The 25,047-nt window shown below is 52.3% G+C and overlaps 8 protein-coding genes across 8 annotated transcripts; 2 read left to right on the top strand and 6 right to left on the bottom strand.

Annotated features, from left to right (window-relative positions):
• Nucleotides 1-792: 792 nt before the first annotated feature.
• LRP88_12419 (NAD(P)/FAD-dependent oxidoreductase) lies at nt 793-1,796 on the bottom strand (the record flags this gene model as incomplete). The annotated part of the gene is made up of 3 exons (XM_083248813.1): nt 793-1,345; nt 1,396-1,406; nt 1,455-1,796. 3 exons carry the CDS (start codon nt 1,794-1,796, stop codon nt 793-795), a joined length of 906 nt encoding a protein of 301 aa, XP_083095268.1.
• Nucleotides 1,797-2,825: 1,029 nt separating this feature from the next.
• On the bottom strand, nt 2,826-3,893 carry LRP88_12418 (uncharacterized protein; the record flags this gene model as incomplete). The annotated part of the gene is made up of 1 exon (XM_083248812.1): nt 2,826-3,893. One exon carries the CDS (start codon nt 3,891-3,893, stop codon nt 2,826-2,828), a length of 1,068 nt encoding a protein of 355 aa, XP_083095267.1.
• Nucleotides 3,894-5,395: 1,502 nt separating this feature from the next.
• Nucleotides 5,396-6,313, bottom strand: LRP88_12417 (aromatic alcohol reductase; the record flags this gene model as incomplete). The annotated part of the gene is made up of 1 exon (XM_083248811.1): nt 5,396-6,313. One exon carries the CDS (start codon nt 6,311-6,313, stop codon nt 5,396-5,398), a length of 918 nt encoding a protein of 305 aa, XP_083095266.1.
• A 735-nt stretch (nt 6,314-7,048) lies between these two features.
• On the bottom strand, nt 7,049-8,470 carry LRP88_12416 (aspartic peptidase domain-containing protein; the record flags this gene model as incomplete). The annotated part of the gene is made up of 3 exons (XM_083248810.1): nt 7,049-7,844; nt 7,972-8,098; nt 8,146-8,470. The coding sequence occupies 3 exons, from the start codon at nt 8,468-8,470 to the stop codon at nt 7,049-7,051; spliced, it is 1,248 nt and encodes a 415-aa protein (XP_083095265.1).
• Nucleotides 8,471-9,719: 1,249 nt separating this feature from the next.
• Nucleotides 9,720-11,446, top strand: LRP88_12415 (protein kinase RIO1; the record flags this gene model as incomplete). Its single annotated transcript, XM_083248809.1, has 2 exons — nt 9,720-11,276; nt 11,339-11,446. The coding sequence occupies 2 exons, from the start codon at nt 9,720-9,722 to the stop codon at nt 11,444-11,446; spliced, it is 1,665 nt and encodes a 554-aa protein (XP_083095264.1).
• A 678-nt stretch (nt 11,447-12,124) lies between these two features.
• Nucleotides 12,125-14,826, bottom strand: LRP88_12414 (transcription factor domain-containing protein; the record flags this gene model as incomplete). Its single annotated transcript, XM_083248808.1, has 8 exons — nt 12,125-12,222; nt 12,295-12,404; nt 12,483-13,376; nt 13,426-13,677; nt 13,730-14,017; nt 14,085-14,325; nt 14,387-14,644; nt 14,727-14,826. The coding sequence occupies 8 exons, from the start codon at nt 14,824-14,826 to the stop codon at nt 12,125-12,127; spliced, it is 2,241 nt and encodes a 746-aa protein (XP_083095263.1).
• Nucleotides 14,827-15,960: 1,134 nt separating this feature from the next.
• Nucleotides 15,961-20,197, top strand: LRP88_12413 (RNA dependent RNA polymerase-domain-containing protein; the record flags this gene model as incomplete). Its single annotated transcript, XM_083248807.1, has 3 exons — nt 15,961-17,158; nt 17,210-17,999; nt 18,052-20,197. The coding sequence occupies 3 exons, from the start codon at nt 15,961-15,963 to the stop codon at nt 20,195-20,197; spliced, it is 4,134 nt and encodes a 1,377-aa protein (XP_083095262.1).
• Nucleotides 20,198-20,814: 617 nt separating this feature from the next.
• On the bottom strand, nt 20,815-21,853 carry LRP88_12412 (uncharacterized protein; the record flags this gene model as incomplete). The annotated part of the gene is made up of 2 exons (XM_083248806.1): nt 20,815-21,491; nt 21,541-21,853. 2 exons carry the CDS (start codon nt 21,851-21,853, stop codon nt 20,815-20,817), a joined length of 990 nt encoding a protein of 329 aa, XP_083095261.1.
• Nucleotides 21,854-25,047: the final 3,194 nt, after the last annotated feature.

The following is a 25,047-nucleotide window of genomic DNA, read 5'->3' as shown; positions in this document are numbered from 1 at the left end:
CAGTCTATTCGGGATCAGATATGCCGGCACGGCTGGATCCGTGTTGTGTTTGCTGCAAGGCAAGCAGGGGGGCTTTGCTGCTCGCGAAAGCATCTGATTTGAGGTTGAGGATCCATCCTGCAGGTAGCTCTCCACGAGAACCAATGTTAGCTCAGACGAGGTGCATGGAGATAACACAGCGTCGAGGAGGAGACATGAGCCTCCAGACACTTGTCCAGCAAACACTCACATGAGCTCGGCCTCAGCTTGCCTCACCTGAACCAAATATCGTGATGTCATTGTCGGGAGACTTCTCAATCATGAAACTGCCACAGAGAAAACTGTGGAGGAGAACGGGCTCGACCTTATATCACGCCTGTTGTACCCGGCCATCAAATGTCTCGAACCTCCCAAACGCCTCCCTTGCGTCGGGTACGGTGTGATTCCGAGAAGTCTAAGACAAAGAGTCACACACCGTTACGAAAGTTTTTTTTTGCTTATTGCCTTGCCGTTCTGCAGCCAGCCGAAGTTGGTCTGAGACATCTTGCTTACTTGCAGGGTCCAAGTCACAAAATGGTCTGGATCAGGCGGCAGAGGCGCGCGGACGAACCAGGGACCTCCACATCAGATCTAGTGATGGCATCGTGTGCTACGTGATATCAGACAGGCAGTAAACGGGATCAGATCTGTTGCGACCTAATCTCGCTTGACAATAGTTCAGCTTATCGTTGAAGGAAGTGATCGACGCTCAGGGCTTCATTACTAACAAGATGTTCTAAGTAACAAACAACTCTATTACCACAAACATGTCCCTCAAAGCTCATCCTTCGCATCCAACTCATACTGCAACTGCGTCGCAGCCCCAGTACCAGAAAACGCCCCCATAGCCATAGCCTGCAGCACACTCTTCAGCACGGTCGCAGCATCGCCAGCCGCGAAGCACCCCTTGACGCTGGTCTCGTAGAAGGGCGGTTCCACCTTGATCTCACCCGAGGGCTGCATCTCGAGGCCGAGCTGCTCCGCAAAGGGCGAGGTCTGGACCACGTTGGGGTGGCTAGCGACGAATCCCTCGACCTTGGAGGAGCCGTCTTCAAAGGTGATTTTGACGGCGGGGCCGTTGTCGACGAGCTGGAAGCTCTTGATGATTCGGTTGTCGTAGTTGATCTTGCTACTGTGTAGTTTGGCGCGTACGCCCTCCAAGAGAGATTCCTTCCCGTTGGAGTAGACGGTCACGGACTTGGCAAGGCGTTTGGCCATGGGAGCGACATGAGAGACCATCTCTGGAACAGTGAATATGCCGCCAGCGAATACGCCAACAGATTCAGCCCCTCGTTCCTCAAAGCCATGGCAGTAGAGGCAGTGGAAGCTTTGATCATGTCAGCTCTAATCTCATCACCAAGACTGGAAGCCACTTACATGCCACGTCCCTAGCAATCAGCATAGCCTTCAGGCTGATCCTCAAGAACATCCTTGACACCCGTACCCAGACCTAGTCTCTTGCCTTGATACACAGTACCTTTGCTATCAACAGCTTCAAAGATGCCAGAGTCCAGTTTCTTCACCGTCTCAACGGTCGCCGACTTGAACTCGATAGAGCTATACCGCTTCTCCAAATCTTCCCGAGCCTTGGCCCTAAAGGCAGCAGGGTCAGCATGATCGAAGCCGATGACGTTGTGCATGTGCTTTGTTGGCGCGTTCCTGTAGACTCCCGAGTCAAGTACCAGGGCCGTGTATAGTTGTCGTGCGAGAGCCGTTGCCATGGAGAGGCCGGCGGGACCACCGCCAATGATGAGAACGTCGTAAAGCTTGGTCGCCATTGGTTCTGTTGCTTAAAGACGGTAGTAATTGTTCGTTGAATCTAGTGCTGGTGATTAGCCTACTGTGACTTCCATCTACGAGCGACCGATGATTCTTTATACAAATCCCGGAGAGAATTGAAACCCTCCGGTCGGAGACTTCGGTCTTCGGCCCCACTCAGCCCCGGATTCAAAAAGGTGCCGGCGATTTTGTTCCGCCAGCAGACACGGAGTAGGCCAAGTCCGAAGGACATGGGGCTGCGTCATAATTCGTGAATTCCCATGACCAATTCAGGTTTCGCAGGGTATTACAAGCACCATCATCCATGAATCTTGGTCGTCGCTAACCCCGATGCAGCCTGTGAAAGGCTTCAAGCACGTCTCGGCATTGTTGGTCAGGACGTTGCTTGATGAGTTGGCCGAAATCGACGCAATTCCATCTTGGGTGATATACCGCGACATGACGTTTTAACAAGATCGAGTTCTGAATTCGTTGGAGGACTACCATCACCTTTTAGCATGTCAGTAGCAGGGTAGGGTCAGATGGGGAAAAGAAGTACAAAGTTCATCTCATGCTCAATCATCTTAAAAGGACGGATAATACGCATGGGGTTCATGGTCCAGGTGGATACATCTCTTGTCACATCACATAAGGCATCGAAGGCAAGTCTAAATTCGACCAAATAGTTTAATTCTCTCAGGTCAAAGAAGAAAAAAGTCCCGCGTCCGGGAAATATCTATACATGAAAAAAGCAGCAACGCTCTTTACAAGACTATGCAAGCAAAGCAGGTTCGTCAATGGACGCTACCCATGTACAAAGTAGACCACAAACTCCCGACAACCCGCGATGCTCAAGCAGCTTTTTCGCCACGAGCACCAGGCAGGCAGCGGAAGCTGTGTTATCCATTTCCATCCACCATCAACCCCATCGTAACTCAACACATCTGAGAAGGCTAGGTTTTGTGAGGACCAGTCCGCGGTGAGGCTCTCCCACCGTTACGCTGCTGCAGAATTCCCACGGAACACGGGGGGTTTCTGAGGCGGACCTGCTACGAGTCGTCACCCAGCACGACCCAGACGTCCGAGGACGGGGTGGCTGCACTGTCTCGGACCTCCCGCTCAGAGGGGAAGTCGTCGAGGTCGCTGTCTGAAAAACAATCATAGTCTGAGAGGGGGTCGGACACGAGGTCCGGGGGCTGCGAGGTGTCGACGTCAAACGACGGCTGCGAACCGTCGAGCTCGTAAATCACCCGCAGGGGAGCAAAGGAGCGGGTCGAGGGCCCGTTTCCTTGAGGGATCGAACCGTCGTCGGACGGCGTGGGAGAGAGGAACTGGGCGATGCTGTCATCGCCGCCGAGATCTGTGAAGGAGAGGTCCAGGTGCAGGGGGTCGTTGAAGCTGAAGCTGTGCGACTTCTTGTTCTTTCGTGACCGCTTTGCAGGACGGATGGTGTACACCGGCTCCTCGTGCTGGATACTGTTGAGGTCAAACGCCTCTTCGGGCTGCTTCTCTTCGTCGTAGAGAAGACCGATACGGTAGAGCTCGGCAATCTCGGCATCGTCGTTCACAGGCTGGGTACGTCGCAGACGGACGTTGCCCTTTGCTGTGGATGCATCGCGAAAGGCCTCCTCGCGCTCGAGGGTGGGCTTTCGCACGAGGCGGTATCGGTCGCTGGGCAGAGGGACCTTGCTACGAGCAAGATCCCGGCCCTCGGCCTCATCGGAACAGCATGCGGTTTGGGTGCGGCCCCGGGGGATGCCGCGACTCCGGGGATGACGGACTCGATAGTCTAACCGGAGCTGCTCGGGTCCAGTGAACACGAGCTCGTTGCGCAGGACTCTTTCTAGCTGAGGACGACGGGCTCCGCGATTTATCTGATCCTCACCGCAGCGATGGCAGTGTTCGGTACCGCAGGTGGCTGTCGTGCAGTGGAAGCCGGTATCGCGGCATACAGTGGTACTGGTGCTCTGAGCCTGGCGCTTTGCGTTTGCGCGGATAAAGTGGTTTCGGGAAGAATAACCACGAGTCTTTGATGGAGCATCAGGATTGATGGGAAAGTGTTTATACTGCGAGATGGCAGAGGGAAGATCCCCAGCGCTGTTGAGAAGGGTCTCCATGATGGGCGAAGTTATCGGTATAAGACGTGAAACTTGTATGTGGGACTCGGTGGGTATAGATGATGTGTATGCGTTGTAAAAGGGCGTCAACGATGGCGCAACAGGGATGAAAGATGCAATATCTTGCGTGCTCTTGCACACCTAATGTACTAGAGCAGGAATATGGTCGAGGCCTCTGGAACACTCTGGGCGAGAAGGGGGACTGGCATTATATCATCCGGGGGCGTGTTGGTGCGAGGCCGACGCTATTGGACGCCGAGGAAGAGTCATCTGGGCCGTCGATGGCGTACAGGCGACTGTACCCCGGAAAATCAAGCCCCCTCCCTTCAGCCTGGGGCCAAGGCATCCCTTTGTTTTCTGAGTCACGGTGCCTTGATCCGGGCGTCCTCTGTAACATGGGTGGCGCAGCCAACTCCCCCCGGCTTACCTTTGGTGAGACGGGCACGCTGCTTGGTGATAGGCGATAAACCCCAGGAACGAAAACAGTCCCCGATAGCGTTATCAGCGAGGCACAGAGCAAGGCGCATGATGTGCCTCTTTGGTTGGGTGTGCCAGGCAACGTCCTTGTGACTGTTTGCGTCTCTGGACGTGATTGGCCAGCGAGCATGGGGGTTTGACTTTGGGGCTCACGCGCCGTCATGACGATAAGCAAAAGAGAGGGTGTCGTCATTTTTGGCAATGTACCCCTTCATACACTTTACTGTGGGAGGTACATACCCGCAAGGCAGCCAGCCTTCTCATCTCCGGTTCTCGTCTCGGTTCGCCTTGGAAGAGTCATCGCCGGGTGACCAAGCTCCAAGGTCTCGGAAGACGTCAAGTCCTTGAAAGAATTTTTCAAAAAGTTGGAACCTGATCAGTGAGGAAGCAAGTTCTTGAAACAGCTGCGCATGAATTGTCTCTGTTGACAGTCCTATGACGCCTTGTCGCATTCATGCTGTCAATCATCCTCGGCAAATGGCCAACCAACCACATGAGCATAGATAACGAATGCAATTCATGAATCAGGTCAAACCCGTACCGTCAAATACTCGTTCTCGTCCTTTGCTCTAGCACGCTCATGAGATAACGGCGCCGATAAGTCAAACGATGGTTCCCTATCTAGGAAATCCCGATAACCAAAAACCCGGACGTTCTCGGCCTCTCGGTGATGCGGATACTAACAAATCGGGATACCGGACAGGGCCTCATAAACGCCAATGTGCGTCGTATTCGTCCCCATCTTTTGTGAAGGAAACATGCAGCAACAAGGCATCCATGACTACTGCAAGAACTGTACATCATGTCACCTCGCCCGAGGCAGCCGCAGGATGCATCTTGAAGACAATAGGGTAGTAGGTGTGAGACAACAGGAACAATACAAACTCCACCAACTGCTACGCTGCCCTGATGCTTCAACAAGGTTTCATTCCCAATTCGCCTAGGCTATGCTATTTCCACTTTGAGCCTCCATCAAAGTTGACCCATCACATCTCAAAATTCTTTCCTCTCCCCCGAGCCTCACCTCACTTCACGTCCAGCGTCTTGAGGTACTCCTCCACGTCCGTCATCTCGATCCCTCTCTCCGCATTCACAGTCTTGCTCTTGTCCCACGCGACGCCGCGCCCTTGCGCAAATGTGTCCCTATACTTGACCATGGTGCTCGGGTCCTCGTCCATCTGCCGCTTCAGCTCGTCCTTGTCCCACAGCTCACGGTGGAACTTGGTCCCCAGGCGGGCCTCGAGCAGATCCGCCAGTGCCCCGTACGAGATGGTGTCGCCGGCCGTGTAGACGACCTGTCTCTGGATCTCTCTTGGATCAAGCACCACCTCTGCCGTGACGCGCCCAATGTCTCGCGGTGTGGTCACCGTGATGGTGTTGTCCCAGCTGCCTAGCGCTCGCACCGTCCTCTTCTCAAAGTCGACGACCCCAAAGGCATCGAGGAACAGGAAGCTCATAAACAGCCCCGTCGACACAATGACCCAGTCGACTTCGCTCTGCGCCCTCAAGCCGCGGCGCACCTCGAGCTGCTCGTCAAACAGGTCCTGCGAGCTCCCCTCGCCAATCACGTCGTAGTCCATTCCAAACTGCCACGGAAAGTAACGCTTCACCTTGGCCTCGACGACAGCCTCGAGAAGCTTGACCTGGGTTCCCGCCGGCAGGCCCATACCGTTGCACGAGACGACAACGTCAAAGCTGGAAAAGACGGCCGCTAGCTCGGCCACGCTGGCGTTGACCACGTCGGCGGCCTCAAAGTCGGCGCCGAGGGCCCGGATGTGCTGGATCAGCTTCTTCTTGTCCGGGGCAGCCGAGTCGAGCGTCGCCTGTCTTAGTAGTACCGAGATCCGGGCTCGCCTCTCCTGCCGGAGCGGGTGTACGGCCAGGGCCTCGAGGACGCTGAGCCCCAGCTCTCCGGCGCCGAGGACGAGTATGTTGACGTTCATGATGCACAGTGAAGGGTCGTTGAGGCGGTCCAGGGCTTGCAGGTTTGCGACCGAGAGTTTGAGAGGCGTCTCCTGATCTTGTTGATCCGTCATTCTCATGGCTGAAGGGGGCGATGGCTCGTATATAGGCTATAGCTTATTCTCCCGCCCATTACGTCGATTTACCGCTTGTGATCCAGAGTCGCCTCCTCTCCTGTGTCTGTGGGGTTTGACCTGCCGATCTGATGCGTTGGGGATCCGCTGATGTCACGCTGAGTGGCGCTCAACAGGCCCGAGGGCCGTACGAGACAACTCTTGGCCTTGGCTATGTTCGGCTCTGCCTCTTGCTTATCCATAATCTCCGGGCATGAGGCTATTCTCATGTTGCCCGTCCTCTCCAAGCGAGTACTGATTTGTAACGTCATTCGTTCAGTCTCATGTTAGACCTGGTATTCAACGTTGAGTCAATTACAAAGCGTCTTCGCTTATCCCCACAGTCGTGCTAAAGCCGGCCCATATCCCGGAGATAGAGGGTTGCAACTCTAACCATTTGTAAGCCTTGAATGCTACATTTCGAATGCGGAAATGGAATTCTAGATTTGAACTTGAATTTATTCATTCCATCCATAATAATGGGCTAGTCATTAAACTTTCAAGCTAACGCAGGGACCGGCCTGCTGCCACAAGACGCCATCGCTCCCAATGCAAACCACAAATGGAATTCAATTTTTTGTGTGCCTTGACCTTTCCTCCCCTTCACTTTGTCGTCTTCTTGTTGGCGAATCCCACTGACCGTGTCTTGAGGTCAAACACCACGAATTGCGCCTTGAGGAGGATGTCTCCCAGGATTGCGAATCCAATGCCATCGGAACTTTGGATGCCACCGTAGCATGTATCCTGGGTGAGACGTCCATAGTTGATATAGTTTCCAGGAACCTTGCCGCGGTAGTTGCCCATGCCAAAGTAGTAGTCAGGGAGCTTCGACGTGCAGGGGAATGTCCACACTCCCTGTTTAGGGTCGAGCTTGGCTCCCTTGACCTTCCTGTAGTAGCCCGTGACGATGAGGTTGGGCACCAGGAGAAGTGTTGTACCAGTGTCGACAATGGCTGAGTACTTGTACTTGTGGTAGGGGGCGCCAGTTCCAATCTGGAAGCCCTCAACTGTAAACTGCCACCAGGGGCTGCCCTTGTCGACAGTGTTGAACTTGATGGTCCCTGAGTACTCGCCCTGGTTGATGTAGCCAAAGTTGTAGTTGCCTGCCTTGCCCCTTTGCAGGTTGGCTGTGAAGACGGGAAGGGCCAAGCTTTTCTGGACGTTGTCAAAGTACGTCTTTTGCACCGTGGGTCGGACAGTGTTGAGGCTGGTAAAGGCAAGGCCTACGATGCCATGAGAGAACTTGTCCCGTGCGATGCTTTCCGAGACCTCGGTCGCTGACTGCACTGCTTGCTTGGTGACATATGTGTTGCCGACCTGGACTCTGTCTGTGTAGACGATGCCGTTGGCGCCGGTGCCATCTCCGTACACGATGCTCCACGTCTGTCCGGAAAGTCGTCTGCTGGTCTTGGACTTTTCTGGCTTGTAAAGAATGTGGCCAGCCTGGTCAGGCAGGTATGTGTCGGTCGAGAAGACCCAGCTGCGATGGGTTAGTTGAGTCGCTAGAATGGCTTCTTAAGACTTACAAGTCAGATGAACCAGTATCAAAGTTGAGATAGGTAGTCTGAGGTGGTGTGCCAATCTTGACGGGGACAACGTATTGGGAATCGTAGTACTGGGGAGGTGTTGCTGAGGCTGTGCCCTTCATGTTTCCTGACAAAGTCAGACGTTGTTGATACACTTAACTCGTATTTACTTACCAACTTTCATCTTGAACTTGTCGTTGGTAGCCTTCTTCTTGGCCGCTAAGGCATGCTTGAGCTTCTTGGGTATTGGCTTCTTGTACTTGTTGAACACCTGCACCATCGCCGTAGTGCCATCAGGTTGCTTGTAGTGGCCATTGGTGACCTGGTCAAGGGAAAACTTCTTTCCATGGGCTCGGGGCACGAGGTGTGTACCGTTATCCTGGGGCACAAGGTCTTCGTCGATCTGGGGGACCTCTTCGCTATCGGCATCCTCTAGGGGGGCGGCATTGGCGTTGACGATACCTGCAAGGAGCAGGAGGGCAACCGAGCTGAACTTCATGATGACTTGCGAAGGTGGTGATTGATGTCTGTAGTCCTCGGCGAGAACTGGAGTGAGACGATGGGGCGCCAGGACCCTGATATTTCAAGACATTCGACCATAGGGCCAGCCCAGCGGTGCGGTAGCCCACGAGGCCGGATCAAGGGTGACGACGCCTTCGAGGCAATTCTGGATCCCGATTCACGGAATTCTGGCCAAGCCTGGAGTAGGTGAAGCCATCGCGGAGAGCTTAACCAGGAATGTGGCCCGTGTCCAAGGGGATAGCTGAGGAATGCTCCTGAATCCAGTAAAGTATAGCTGCCCGTCCACATTCCCAACGACTAGGACTAGGACTAGACCCGAGAAATACCTTTGACGGCGGCCGAGACAAGGCACCTCCCGCCAGGCATGGCTAGCGGACGGAGGCACCTCCGGCCTTGGTAACTGGCGCCGGTATCTGATTTGCTCCCGGACGAGCTGATATGGTTTTGAGTTGACGGTCCAGAGGCCCGATCGCCAGGAACTCGCCCTCATGGAGGCCACGTCGATACCCTGTCAGACATGTTGAGGTAGTGATCGACGAGTGTCGAACGGTCCCCAAAGCTGTTGGAAAAGACCCTTTGCAGATCACTTGATCTGGAGCATCGTTGATTTCCGTTCGGGTACCTGCGCAGCCACGCTACCACGCATGCAGGTCCCCAAATGTCATCTTGACAGTGGCGTCACCTTGACATGGCCCAGGCTCCCAGGGAATGAACTGACTGACTCGACATTTCGATGCGAGCAGTGGTGGAGCTGAAAGCCGAATCTCGTCTTGGCTCTGGGGCGGGAGGAGGCCCGGGAGGGCGAGGCTGAAGCCATCTCCGTAATGAGGCTCACCCTATAGCAAGGCTGTGGTAAACACCAAGACGGTTGTCAACACCATGAGCTGTCATATCAGATATCGTCATACAGTAGTGGCAATGGCTGGCGATGATGCAAAGTGATAATCTATGGCTCATCCACCTTGAAATTCGCCCCTCGTGAGTCACCAAATACAGCAAGTCAACCCCACTAAAAAGTCCCTAAAAATGCACCTTGCGCACACAATTTACAACTGGACGAACGATAAGATAACGTTTTTGAACCCCGCGACAACTCAACTTCTCTCAAGGTTGCCCACAAAATTCCACAACGCCTCTTGGACTCTTGTTCCCTAGTCTCGAACCCTTAAACTTCACGAGATACTCGCAAACTGCCATTCTCGACATCATCGAGCGAATCCTTCACGATGGACTCTTCGGCAGGCGATGCCGCCGCCTCCCCGGCTGCTCCTCATCAGCCGCCATACACCTACACGGCCAACCAGGGTTACGAGAAGACAGAGGAGATCCCCCGCGAGCTGCAGACCCAGAGAGAAAACCCTGCCCCCGAGGGCCAGGAGGACGACAATGATCTCGACGACATCTTTGACGACGATGAAGACTTTGACGAGAAGGAGTGGTCCGCTGACGGCGGCGACCTGACAAAATCCTACAACCGCCAACGCAGTGCCCAAGACGGCGCCGTTCTCCCCCGTTCAAATCAGCAAAAGCCCACCGCAAACACCTTTGCCAGCATCGACGATCAAGTCTCCGCCCTCTCCAAGCACGCCGCCAAGATCCGCCTCGACTCGGTCAAGCAGGATGCCGACAAGGACAAGGACAAGGCAGACCGCGCCACCAGCGAGCAGGTCCTGGATCAGCGCACCCGCATGATCCTCCTCCAGATGATCAACCGCGGCTTCGTCAGCGAAGTCCACGGCGCCATCAGCACAGGAAAGGAGGCCAACGTCTACGGCGCCGTCCTACACGATGATCGCACCGGCGAGACCACCCAGAGGGCCATCAAGGTCTACAAGACGGCCATCCTGAGCTTCAAGGACCGCGAGCGCTACATCACCGGCGAGCACCGTTTCAAGGGTGGCTTCGACAAGGGCAACAACCGCAAGATGGTCAAGCTCTGGGCCGAGAAGGAATTCCGAAACCTGCGCAGGATCTACAACGCTGGTATTCCCTGCCCAGAGCCCATCAGCCTCAAGCTTCACGTCTTGGTCATGGGCTTTCTTGGCGACCGCAAGGGCTGGGCCTACCCTCGCCTCCGTGACGCTGTTCTGACGGGTGACGATGTGGATCAGCAGTGGCATAAGCTTTACGTCCAGCTGCTGGGCATCATGCGCCGCATATACCAAGTCTGTCGCCTCGTCCATGCCGATCTGAGCGAGTACAACATTCTTTACCACAAGGAAAAGCTTTACATCATCGATGTGTCGCAGAGTGTCGAGCCTGATCATCCCCGGTCGCTCGAGTTCCTGCGTATGGACATCAAGAATGTGGGCGATTTCTTCCGTCGCAAGGGCGTTGACACGCTCGCCGACCGCGCCATCTTCAACTTTATCACGGCACCTGAGGGAGCCGTTGAAGAACCTGCCATGTCCGAGGCCATTGAGAAGCTCTATGAGACTCGGCCAGATGCCACGAGTGAGGACCACGCTGCTCAGCTCGAGGTTGACAACGAGGTGTTCCGAAACCAATACATTCCTCAGACACTAGAACAAGTCTATGACATCGAAAAGGATGCGCAAAAGGTTAACCAGGGCCAAGGCAATGACCTAGTCTACAGCAACCTCCTGGCAGACCAAGTCATCGCTCCCAAAAAGACAGAAGAAGCCGACGAGGAGGAAGGCTCCACATCCGACACTGACGGCGAGGGTGCATCCCTCGACGACGACGACGAGTCGCACGATGAGAGCCGGTTCGAAAAGGGCACTCCCCGTGGCCGACGCTTCGAGGACAAGGACGAGAAGAAGGTTTGTGCCCCCCCTAATCCATCGCCCCTTGGCGCCACTAACCCCCGTTTTCTCTCAAACAGGCACACAAACAGGCTGTCAAGGAGGCCAAGCGCGAGAAGCGCAAGGAGAAGATGCCCAAGCACCTCAAGAAGAAGATAGTCGCCAGCACCTCTCGACGGAAGAAGTAGACAAGAAAACAAAAGAACAACTTACTTCAGTCTTGGGACATTTCTCTAGCAGCCGTTGAACCATGAGGTCTGAATGAGTAAAATCTCCGAGATCTTCAGCGGCAGAGACAATTCATTCAAACCCCCCCACGGGACTCACGATACAAAACCGCAATCGGATGATGAGCACTGATTTGTCGCCCGTGGCTTGTCTCACGGCCGAGACGGTTTAGCACTCCGAGACACTTGTGTTGACGGGTGTGTAACCTCCGGCCCAAGACTGCCCAGCGCGATCTGAACGCCTTCAGGGCGTCGGGAAGATCAAAGAGAGCGCTGACGATTGCAAGGTTTTGAACCAAAGCTGCCGTGGGAGCCGTTCAAGTGACGGCGCTGGCGCTTCTTCCCCCCCAAGGTAGAGAGAGATCTAGGCCACTCAAGCCCAGCTCGTCACATCGGAAAGAAAGCACCGACCAGAAAAGCAATGACTTGAATATTACCATGATTTTTGAAATCCCTAGATGCGCTTGGCTCAAAAGCAAGTTGCCCTCCCGAAGCCGTTCATGCCGTCGCGCCATACCTGCTGTGCATACAATCTCTCCATCGCCCAACTAAAAGATCCTCCATCTATAACCCTCTGCAAGGTACCAGGTCCCAAATTCCCAAATGCGGCCGTATTACACAGCTTCGCCCTGAGCCATGCTAAAAGTAGAACTGCTGCTGTGGCTGGCCTGGTGGCGGCTGAGCCAGAAAGTCAAAGTTTAACGAGTCCATTCCCGTATTCCACGGGTCCGGCGATTCTGAAAAGGCAATGCCGAGTCAGTTCTGGACCAATCTGCTGCGGGCAAAGTACGAGAGAGAGAGAGACTTACCACCCCAGATGGACTCGTAAAGATCCATGGGAGCCATGTACTGAGTGGGATCAACATTCATCGTGCCCATGCTGTCGAGATTAATGTTGTTATTAGCCTGCACCTGCTGACTATACGGGAGGCTAGATTTGTCGAGTGTGATTTTAGAAGAGTTTACACTTGGAGAGAGAAAACGACTCGGTACTAACCCAGTAAAGTCTTGGATGGCAGCGCCCCCGTTCTGCATCTCTGCCATGGCCAGGGCGGCATCCTCCCGCGGGTCGGCGCTCTGTGGGACGTTGCGGAAGAGCGGGTTGCTGGATCCGGCGAGCTGACCCCCGGGTCCGAAGGGGAACTGAGGCGTCCGGCTGCCGCTGCCGGCGGCAGAGGCGTCACCCTCTTTCTTGAGGTGGGTAGGCACCACGGAGCCATGGTCGTAAATGTTCTTGAGTGCCGTCAGGGCTCGGTAGAGCGGCCCGGAGAGCTCAATGTCCTTGTCCGTCGTCATGACGTGAGGCTCGGGTGAGCTAACGTCCTTAGCCGCCGTGGCAGACAGGGCTGCGATTAGGTCGCCTTGCAGCTGCCGGACTTCGGGGTCGGTCTTTGTCTCGCAGAGTATTCCGAGGAGGAGCGCTGATGATAGGCCGTGGTACGTAAAGGCCCAGCTCCTCGTCGGGATAGCTGATAATTGGTGCATCGCCAGGAACATGCGGACGGTTTCGGTTAGGTTGTCCTTGCAGCGATCGGCGAGGCTCTTTCTCTGGTCTGCCTCAAACTCGCAGTCCCTCCGTAGCGCCGGGCGACAAGCTACCGAGATGACAAAGGAAGTATGGAGGCGAATGGCGTAGTGTTGTAATCGATCAAGGGCCGTCTTGCAGCTCTCCTTGAACTGGAGTTGTGGCGAAGTGCGACTCCGAAGGCTTTCGACGGCCTCGCAGTTGTCGACGATTTGTGTGTACGTCGAGCTCATCATTACATCGGGGTTTAGGCGGCGCGAGATGATTTCCATGAGGTGATACATGGTCTCGAGGTATGAGTAGTTGCCATTCGGCGTGGGTGACATGACAGGGATGGCACAGCAGGGAAAGTTGGTCATCGGACACCTAACAAGGGATTAGGAGATCAATCACATCAGCGTCCGGTCGAGCTCACCTGTCAAAGGAGAGCGACGTCAGAGTATCGTGCCAAACGCAGCTCCACCATAATCTTCGTCGGATCATTTCTTTCGATTGCGTGTTCGGGGGCGTACTGTCACGACTGTCACTGGGCGTTGTTCGGTGCAGACCTAGAGACTGAGCAAGACGACAGGTCAAACCCATCAGCGCCCACGACGCCTCAGCCTTCATGTCGTTGAGTAGTACAAAGCTGGTAAGAAGAAGTGCTTGGATGGAATCGAACGAAGGTCTAAAATGAGTCAGTATCGCTAACTGGAGACAAGACGAGAACCTGTCGCTACCGAAGAAGAAAGTTGCCCAGCCGGAGAAAATGGAAAGAAATCTGGATGTATCGCTGAGAGTCTCTGGTTCGAATATGATAAGGGGATTCATGGTACTGTGAGCCGACGGCCAAGACCGCAAATAGTATGGCCAGCCATGATGCTTGGACTGGCTTGGTCGACTTGACACCGTTAGTCGCGCTTCGAGAGCGATCTTCAAGGTAAACCATGAGCTTGGACTCGAGGTCGTCAATGTCCATAACGAATCCCCAGAACGGTTGCGGTATTTCCTTGTACGCACGGAACAGCCTGGAGAGCTTGTCAGCACTGCGGTCCGGGCTGCCTGCGGCCATTGCCATTGTGGTCGCAAACTCACTTCATGACCTCGCGATCAGATGGCAACTCATTTGAAATATCCTGCGTCATCCGCTGAAGGTGATGGGCCGACATCAGCGGGAACGGCGCCGACGTGTCCAGCCCCAGGATGGACCTCATGTCTTGGCGGATGTCGACGCTCTCGCCCTTGTTGATGGGTGAAGACTGCTCGCGCAGCAGGGCGGGAATGCTGTTCTGGCCCAGATAGCGGTCGCCCGCAGGCTCAGGCTCATCAAGGCTCGCTGTGGTGTTTCTGTTAGCTGGTGGCCTGACCCGAGGTTATTCAGATTTGCGGACGCCCACCGATGGTCCGTGGCCAGCTGTCCTGGCGTTCAACTTTGCGCACGCTCTCGTCGGGTCGAGAGTCAGAAAAGGAGTGCGTCCTCTTGCGGTTGGTCACGCTGGCCTCTGAAGGCGCGGCCGACGCTGAATGCTTGGCCGTTGAGGAGCGGTTGGGCTTATAGGAGCATAACCGAGGATGTTCTCTCTTGACGCAGTTTTCGCAGGGCTGCTTGTTGTCGCACTTCACCTTGCGCTGGCGGCAGGGCCAACATGCGGTACCTGGAGATACGGTCAGCGGATGAGACGGGCCGGGCGGCGCGAAGCTATTCACATCGCGCCGTGATCTCAAGACTCAACTCACCATAGCGAACCTTGCGGTGAGAATGGATGATGCGACTCGCCTCCTCTGGGGTCAACTCATCAATGGGCACCCGCTCGTCTGGGCTAGGGTTCTCAGCCATGATTAAGCGGGTGGGCGGCTCAGAATCGAGCCACGGAGCCAAACAGACGTCACGATGGTCCTGACGAAGCAATGTTTTGATACCAGATGAGGCTTCACGAATGCCGAATTCCGAGCGTCTCCATGCGCGATGCGGGCGAAGAGGGGAAGATGCGGCGGTGATGGCGGGGCCGGTTCGGCTTTCAATTCAAACAAGAGCGGCGGCGTTTTTCGGTTGGAGAAGGAGGAGCCTTGGCAATCTGTTTGGTTGGTTGGGGCGGGTGAGCAGGAGGGATACAGTACGGACAGTATGAAGTAGAGGACGGTGTGAGGGCCGATCTCCGGGGGCGGGCTGGAGGCGGTTTCGGATAAATAAAGGCCGTTTCCGGGCCGCAGCCCAGCTGGCAGCTGCCCAATGGCTCCTAGTGCAGGTCAGAAGTGAGATACAAGAGGTAGAAAGCTTAGCTCTGACTCGTCTCAAATGCTGCTCCTTTTGAGAATAATTTGTAAAAAGATACTGAAATAATAGAAGAAATATCGTCAGAAACGGTAATACTCTAGACTGTTCTTTTATTATGCTTATGATATTTTAGCTATTACCCTTTGGGCGAGATAACCTGATGCCTCAGGTTCACTCATGTGCTTTGGCCTGTCCGTGGGCTGAGCCAGAGGCGAATTGAGCGAGTGCTGAGACAAGAGACAACATGGCTGGCGGCTGCAGCAAAGTGCAAATCCTGCGACAAGCAAACATCCAAAGCCCGGCACTTAATCAATGTGACTGCTTTTCACGCCATGTCTCGATATTCCTCACGTGGTTTATCCCCTTGCTCCCGTTCTCTCCACGGGGGCATACCCATTCACTGTCCATCCCATCTCTACCACACTCTTCGCCAATCTCTCTCGCATCTGGGTCCGCTACCATCTTTTTGTCCAATCACCTTCCTTTTTGTGATTTTCAAGCTGTTTGCTGCTCTGAACCAGTTCCTCGAGGCTGCGACTCCCAGCACTGCAGGGCTGAGCAGGTCTAACGCCAGGAGATATCTGGCGCATTGACCGAAACCTTCTCAACGACCTCACCTACAATCGTTGGAGCGCCACGCCGTGGCTGCTTGAATCGCATTCATTTTGACTTTTGGCTTCCTGCGATAAGTTAGTCATGTCGACCGCCCTTCCGGCTTCCCGGAGGTCTCAGGCGCAAGAGGAACTCAATCGCACAATCCGGTCGCTCAGCTTTGATTTCCAGCTCGACCTTGAGCTTCCTGACCCGACTCTGTCGCCCAGTAAGCGCCGGCTACAGCGTCGCACAAAGGAGCAGGAACGTGCGGATGCCATCTACCGTCGTGCGCACTACCTCAAGTTCCAAGATCCCAACCGTCTCTCGAGATGCTTTGGCCGGTTTCGCGAGCAGGCCGACGAGCACCTGAGGCATTGGATCGAAAAGCCCCACGCCGACCCTGACACCACTCCAAGAGCAACCAATGGCCCACATCGTTCCCGCTTGAGCCCCGAAGAGCGGGCCGAGCTCCAGGAGTTTCTCCTGCGGCTGCTTAAAGACGACAACCTTGTTAACCAACCGCGGGCGGGATACTCGAAGCGTAATTCGGATGAGTTTCCAGATCCCAGTGCAAAGCGGTACAGGAACTCCACAGATGGTCCTGGCGCAGAGTCGCCCTGCAACAGTGTCGATGACATCCCAGTTCGATCCAGCACTTCGAGTCGCTCATTCGCGGGACGGCCCGCAGCTCACGACGCAGGTACAGCTGCTGCTACCACACGCTCTGCCACACGGTCTAGCGCACACTCCAATGGCGTCCAAAGTGCCACCACCAGCTTTTCCAATTCGCAGGCTTTGTCTTTTGGAAACAAATCCTTCAACTCCAGCAAGGTTTCACTCGCCCCAACTGTCTTTTCCGCTGTCAATGATGACTGTGCGGCCAGCACTCAAACAACTGTCATGACCAACCAGTCATTCAAGGATCCCCAGACTTCGTTTTCTCGTAGCATACGACAGTTCGAATATCAACCCCCTGCTGAGCCTGTCAAAAAGCGTGTCGATTGCGAGCCCCCTGTTCCCTTTTCGGTGAACAAATATGAATATCAAGCGCCAGTTGAACCTGTCGATGAGCCAGTGCTCCCGCCTGTGGTATTCCCACCTGTGGAAAAGCCTCGGCCTGTTATCCGGCCTCAGCCACTTGATATCAGATTCGAGGCCCCTATTAGGTCGAGCAGCCCTGCCACGGCCTACTCCAGCGTCCCGGAAATGGCTGATCTGGACACGCCAGTTCTCGGAACTCCAGTGTTTGCGAAAGAGCCGTCATCGTGTGCCCTAACTGATCGGCTACGAAACATCTGGCGTGAGTAGTCCACTTGACAGGGCATTCGACAACTTACTGATTAAAATCTAGCCAAGTTTCCAATTCCTGGATTGAATCATGCTCCTTTGATCATCTTGTGGGAGCTTACACGCGCTGCGCTTCACTGCCAGGTGGACCTGTCACAATGGGACATTGATTACAAGCCCAACGATACCTGGCATGATCAGAGCAAGTTTCGTGGTCAGATCTTGCTTTCACATCGACTTTTCGTGGGTCAAGGACTGCCTCCTGCTTGTGAACGCGCTGCCTGGGACGCAGCCTTGGGCACTTTTGCAGCCCAAGACAAGACGGTAGCCTTGCTTGCAGAGCTGGCTTACAACACTGAGGATTCTGGTCCATTGTACCGACTCAAGCTTCAGACGCCTCGACTTGAACTTGGACATCGACTGGCTCGTCGATTCGGCGCAGACCGTTTCATGGAGATTTTGATGCCAAGTCCAACCTCCAGAGATGCTCCGGACGTTATCAAGCAGGATGAAGGGGGCCCCAACAAGGTCATAAGATGGCTTACTGACAGCTCTCACTATTTTGTAGGTCGTTCATGGGTGCCATTCTTCATTCGTGACGCAAAGAAGACAGTCAAGGATCCCAAGCCTCCTCATAAGAACATGACAATCATGCAGGAGCGCGTCTACTTTTTTGCAACTGACGGTATCAACTTCCGTCTCCCTGATCATCAGTACCCACCACAGGAAGAGGCTATTAGCCCCGGAAACCGCACAAAGATGCGGCGTTGTGATCTCTTGAACTGGGCCATTGGCGTTGAGCGCAATTGTCGGCAGCCTGTTCCAAAGTTGTTTTCTCGACTTGCTCTCAGTGAGTATCCCAGATAGTTGATGTTGAAGCTGGCTGACCCTTTGACTAGACCTCAGCAAAACGGTCCCCACCATTGTCCTTGAACCGAATCAGTTTCGCCATCAAGACACCATGCTTGGCTTTCACAAATACATGAGAGAAGAAGACAAAAAAGAACAGCAAGACATGGGAGATGGTATTGGCCGAATGTCCCGAAGCCTTGCGCGGAAGGTAGCGACTCATCTTGGTCTTCTAGAGGCCCCTTGTGCGTTCCAAGCCCGCATCGGCAGCGCCAAGGGGATGTGGATTGTCGATGTTGAGGATGACGGGCTTGACGACAACGATTGGATAGAGACATATCCTTCTCAGAGGAAATGGGAGTGCGACTACCTGGACGTTCACCATCGGACCTTTGAAGTGCGCGAGTGGGCGAGAGAGCTGAGATCGGCAGCTCTCAACCAACAGTTTATCCCCGTTCTGGAGGCTCAGGCTCCCAGACCCCGTCTCATGCGGGATGCCATCGCCGCTCACCTGGTCAATGGCCTTGATGAAGAGATTGGTGGTCAAATGGCCGCCATGGCTCATCCCACCAATCTTCGCGGCTGGACACATCGTGGATTCGATCGCTCGAGTGTTGGTCACATCCCATTCTTGGGGGGTCTGCCAGAGCGAGATGAAGACGTAATTTCGTACATGCTAGATGCAGGCTTCGAGGCAACCAAGTGCCGTCATCTGAGGGACCTCGTCTGGAGCATGCAGAAGCGGCAGGCGGATCAGCTCAAGGCCAAGATGAACATCAAGATCCCGCGATCAACTTATGCGTACATGGTTGTTGACTTTACTGAAACACTCGAAGAAGGGGAGGTTCAACTTGCTTTCTCCTCCAAGTTTCAAGCCGACGGCGAGTCAGACACACTGCTGGATGGCATCGACATTTTGGTCGCGCGAGCACCAGCCCATTTTGTAAGCGACATTCAAAAGGTCAAGGCGGTATTTAGACCTAACCTCAAGCGGCTGAAGGACGTGATTGTCTTTTCTTCCAAAGGAAAATCGCCGCTTGCTGACCTCCTCTCTGGCGGTGACTACGACGGTGACCAGGCTTGGGTTTGCTGGGATCCTCAAATCGTCAACAACTTCAGCAATGCGGCCAAGCCTGTTGTACCTGACCTTGTGAAGCAGGGATATCTTCGAAAGTCCAACCCAAGCTTTGAATCGATCCTGAGCACAAGCATCGATGTGGACAGTGCCTGCGCCGACTTTCTGCACTCGGCTATTTCTTTCAGCATGCAGCCATCCTACTTGGGCATCTGTACCGTGTTCAAGGAGAAGCTCTGCTATTTTGAAAGGGGCGTCAACAGTGAACGAGCCGTGGCACTCAGTACGCTGGTCAGTCTTCTCGTTGACCAAGCTAAACAGGGCCTGCTTTTCACACGCGAGGATTACGAACGACTCAAGCGCGACATGAAAATGCAAGGCAAAGACCCCGAGTACCACAACGATAGAAGCTCGAGGTATACCAACAGAGATGGCTCCAGTCACATTCTAGACTACCTCAAGTTTGATGTCGCCGAAAACACCGTCAGAATAGCCTTGACGAAATTCTACGACGCTCTCCACGGCCACGAAGTGTACGCCTGGGACAAGGACTTGGCCCGTCTCAACGATGAGTTTGAAGCCCAGAAAGAAGGCTCCAGGATCGTTAAGAGGCTGATGGAGGTCCTACACGCCAAGGTCACGGAAATGACGAAAGAATGGAAGGTGACAATGGCCGGCAGCAAGGCTGACACTCAAAACAATGAATTTGGTGCCAAGGTTCAGGAACTCCACCAAAAGTGGTCTTCATTCCAGCCGCCGGCTGAGCTGATGACTTCCAGACAAGTCAAGCCTCTCTTTGATTCCTGGAATGGAGACCCAGCGCTGAGCAAATGGGAGCTCCTCAAGGCATCTACCATGTTCAAGCTCGGCTACAAGTTCGCATATAACATGGTCTGGCGACTCTCGGGTCAGCAGTACGCGTGGATGAAGGCCATGATGTCTCGTGGAGGATCCGACGTGAGCGCTGTGGCCGTCACGGCAGAGATGTGGAGTATTCTTCGACCGGACAACAGGCGCATCGCGGCGTTGACCGCTCGACGCCAGGCTGGACACGACAATGAGAGTCTGTCAGCGCTAGAGGAGGTGATGGAGTATGATGAGGACGGCATCCAGATCGACGATGCTTAGAAGCGCATCGGCCTGGCCAGTTCGATCATCTCCAACACTGATTCTTCACGAAGTTGGGACTCTTGATCCTAATTATTCACAATTTGGCGTCGCTATGGATAGGGAGGCGTTTGAGGTTGGATCCGACGGCCGTTGCGTGTGCCTCTTTTGGCACCAGCACTTGGGCACCGTTGGATGATGGATTTTGTTTTTCGTACGGCGTGTTGGTTTGATACCCTGGTGTCTTGCCACGTATAATGCTTCATAGGTGCTCCCAAGCCTTTATAAACGCACGCAGCTCTTCTAATTGGGCCCAACTATCCGGGTTTCACTTATTGTGAATCAACCATGCGCAGTCACATTCCACGCGACTTGGCGAGACATTTCAAGAACTGGTTGACAAATAAGACCTATCTGCTGTAGTGTCTATCCATTGGCCATTGGCCCTTCTAATCTGCCTCCAGCGGTGTGCTGAAGTAGCCGAACAACTCCTAAGTGTTTTTGTTTCCTTCCCAACTCACATCCCTAGAACGAGGCATCGTTGCCAAGATTTCCTTCAACGTTCCCTTTTACATTAGAGACCAAGTAAAATATGTGTGTAGTGTATGGTAGCTCTACCAAGCCTACCGACTAGTAATTTAGGTAGGGACATTGTAAACAGGAGATCCGTTCCCGGATCCGTTTCCAGAACCAGAGGAACCGCTGCCCCCAGAGCTCTCTTCCTCCTCTTCCTCCTCGTCTGAGGAATCATCCGAGTCGTCGGCACCAATTGAACCCTTGCCTCCGACCTTAACGCCAACGTTGAGGTTGAGGGAGCGTAGGAGACCCCTCACGGGAGTCAAGACATCGCCAAGAAGACCACCAAGGAGTCCAGTGCCAGTACCAGCGCCAGTGCCGGTTCCGGTTCCAGTATCAGTTCCTGTGCCTGTGCCGGTGCCAGTACCAATTCCACCAAGGACCGAGTTGAGAATGCCCTGAAGACCAGTGCCAAGGCTAGGATCAATATCGAGGAGACACTCAAGAAGGTTGGAGAGGCTCGAGGTGACGGGAGTCAAAGAGCCGCTTCCGACTTGACCTCCTCCGACTCCCAGGGTACGGGCGACATTGCTGACGGTCTTGGAGAGACCAGAAACGAGGGGGTCGAGGATATCAAGGACTTCGTCGTCATAGTCACCGCCTCCAAGGCTGGGGAAGCCGGTGAGGCTGTTGACAACTCCATCGAGCAGGCCTGTGATCGTCGGCAGGAGATCAAGGCATTGCTTGGTGCCGTCAGCCCTGTTGATGCCGCCGGTCCTGATTCTGAGCAGAATGTTGTCTGGCAAGAGTTAGAAAGTGCAATTGTTTCCTTGAGACGGTTCACCTACCAATAGTATTGGTGTGGCCCTGGATGTCACCCAAAAGACCTTGAAGCGTCTTGACAAGCTGAGCACCCTGATCATGCCCACGCTTAGCCTTAGCCTTGCTATTCGTGGGGACCTCGACGTTTTTGCCGCTGCCAAGCAGGGCATCAAGAAGGGGTTGAAGATTAAGAACGAGAGTTAGGGTATCGCCATTGACGGTGGCCTTGTTGTCACCACCGCCGAGACCCAGGTCTCCCAGAGAAAGAGCCTTTTCAGGGGTAGGAGCGGCGATGGCGACAGTGGCCAGGGCAGCGACGGTAAGGAGCGTGTACTTCATTTTGAAGGTTGGTTTAAAAGAGTGTGAGGGGCGCGCGTTGGAAATGTTGTTGTGCTGGCTGATGCTGTGATGATGAGGAGATGAAGCAGTTCTGGTCGGTGAAAAATGAGATACTTATACTCATCTTTCTCTGGTAGATGGACTGGTTCGAGAGTCGATATCCAGGGGAAACTGAGGCCATACTCGCCAACGCAGATCCTCCTCTTGCTGAAATCCAGTCGACGATCACATCACGACCAACATCTCCACCAAGAACAATTAAAGACCTTGCTGCACTGGTAACAGCACCCTGGGAACATAGCCGCTGACGATGATGTGGAAATTCCGAGTGGATTGCGTTCATCAAGGAGAGCTGAATCCTGGCACCAGGCTGCCGAAGAGTATGTCGATCGCCTTTCGGGAGGGCTTCCGTTGGTTTCTTGGTGACACAGGTGTATGATCGACATTGAGGATGTGGAAAGGTGAGAAGCTGCATTCGAGGACATCGAGACGTGGGCTTGAACGTCGAGCTGTTGAGTGCCTTGTGCTAGATGTCTGCTGTCGCAGTGATCCAACAAGAAAAGGTTCCATCGTTTACATAGAGGCTCTTGTTCGGTTGTCGATGAGTCAAACGCATCGACTATCTTGCATCTTGCCGAGTTATCTGATGAGGATAGAAGTCGGTCCCTGCCAAGAGGTCTCATCTAATCGAGATTCTCCTGCAAGGTCAAGCCACTTGCCTGCCCATTACCCGGCACACAGCTCGTTACATTCAGATATGTCACTATCCCATGGTATCCAACTTCAAAGGGTATGTGATTCCAAGCCAGGGATGCAAGCACCAATCTCCACCATTCCACCAACTCAGCTGCCGGTTACCCACGTGTTTTTCCACAAGGTGCGACGATCAGACAGATCTCGCACGCCGAGATGTGACGAGTCGATTGTTTGCAAGGGATTGTCCTGCCAGCCCTGTGTTGTCGTTGGAATGCAGAACCCTTCTATTGTTAGAAGCGTGGTTGTTAGTGTTTCAGGTTAGACTATCACCCAGGTCAAGGAAAAAACGAGATACTGGGATAAACCTATAAGCTAATGCTTCCCTAAGTATAAAAAATAAATAACATATATGATAAGCATGCGGCGCAGATAAGCATGCGGCGCACTTTTCTTAACCTTTAAGATAGAATTAAAGATAAAAATATAATAAAGTATCTAATTAATTTAATTTAATTACTATCTTTTTCCCTAGACTACTTAGTAATAGTCTAGTATATTCTTTTATTATGCCTAGCCTTACTATATTTCCCATAGTGGCCTTTCTTTAGTCACGCCCGCCCGCCTCGACCACTACTTCTCGATAATTTACCCTATATTTATATATTAATATCTATCTAATTAATTACTTCCTTTGCCTTATTTATAATTATCTTCCCTTTATCTTATAGCTAGGTTTTTTTTGCTTTGCGTCGCTTACTTAGGGCCTTATTTAACCATCAAAGGGTCTAGACCTTAGACTCTATAAAGGTTATCTTATATATTATTGCCTTTATTCCCTTAGTTAATAACTTAAGAGCCTTAAGAATAGACTCTAGAGAGCTACTTTAATGCCTTTTAATTTATCTTTCAAGGTATTTAGACTAAGAGCTAGCCTCGAGGATTATCTTTAAGGTCTTTAAGACCTAAGGGTTAGGCTAGCTATTTTTTTCCTTAGGGGGCATTAAGGTCTATAGCTAGATATTAAGCTTTAATATAATACTTTTAGGGTCTAAAGGAATAAGCCTAGCTTCTCTAAAACCCTCCTTAATATTACTTTATATTATAATACCTTAGTAGGTAATATAAAAGGCTAAAAAGAACTTAGTCTTTGAAATATAAGTAATAAAGCATTTAATTAAATACTTAATCTCTTAATTATATATTATTTTTAGTGGCTTAAAGTACTTAATATTAAAAGGCTAAAGTAAGTAAGATAAATAAGGTGATAACATATATAATAAGCATGCGACGCATCCAAGTATGCGACGCACTTTTCCCTCCTACACCTAACTTTTCAATTAATCAATTGATTTTTCTACCACTAAATATGTCAGACCTAAATACTAAGGCTAAAACCCTTCTTGCCCTTTAAGCCCTTCAAAATGACCTAAAACTAAGCGTCCGACGCGCTGCAAAGATCTATAAGGTCTCTGAGCCAAGGCTGCGTCGTCGCAGACAGGGAATCCAATCGCGATGCGATTAGATTCCAAAATCACGCCGACTATCTGATCTAGAGGAACAGATCATAGTTTAGTTTATTCTCGACCTAGATTCGCGAGGATTCCCCCCCCGACTACGTGCTATTAAAGAAATAGCTAACTAATTGCTCGCCGACCGCGACGCGTCACCTATCGGCAAGCGCTGGGCTTATAACTTTATTAGGCGATATAAAGAGGTTAAGATATATTTTTTTTATAAATATAACTACTAGAGAGCTAAATACAAAGATCTAATTATTATTCGCGATTAGTTTAGGCTTATAAAGAGCATAATCGCGAAATATAGTATTAACCTCGCTAATATCTATAACTTTAATAAGACTAGCTTTATAATAGGTCTAATTATAAGCGGAATAGTTATTATAGGCATAGATAGGCATAGAAAGCTAAAATTAATATAGCCTAGAAACTAGGAATAGATTATAATAATCTAAGTAATTAATGCGGAAGGCTAGGCAATCCCGCTATTTATTATTAGTGCGGGCTAATATTACCTCGCTAACTAGTACTAAGAAAGTAACCTCCCGGGTAATTAGGCTATTGCGATGACCTAAAATAGCTAGACTAATAATAAGATTAGTCTTAAGTAGCTAAAATACTTTAACTAATATATAAGTAATTAATTAATTAGTTCTTATTATCTTTTAATCCTAGATAGCTATAAAAGTTATTACTTTATTAACTTTAAGAGATATTATAAGGAAAATAAGATTATTATGCTTTATATACTACCTTATTTATTTTATTTACTTTAGCCTCTTAATATTAGGTACTTTAACCTACTTAAGTAGGCTTATAGTTAAGAAATAAAGTATCTAATTAGATACTCTATAACCTATGTTTTAAAGACTAAGTTCTTTCTAGCCTTCTACGCCGCATATTAGGCCACTATAATAGAAAGAAATATTAAGGCGGCTTTTAGAGGAGCTAGGCTTATTCCTCTTGACCCGGAAAGTATAG

Source organism: Fusarium phalaenopsidis (genome assembly GCF_050370095.1).
Source record: "Fusarium phalaenopsidis strain FUZ10S chromosome Unknown contig_32318, whole genome shotgun sequence".
Lineage (NCBI taxonomy): Eukaryota > Fungi > Ascomycota > Sordariomycetes > Hypocreales > Nectriaceae > Fusarium > Fusarium phalaenopsidis.
This window is presented reverse-complemented; position numbering and strand designations above follow the sequence as displayed.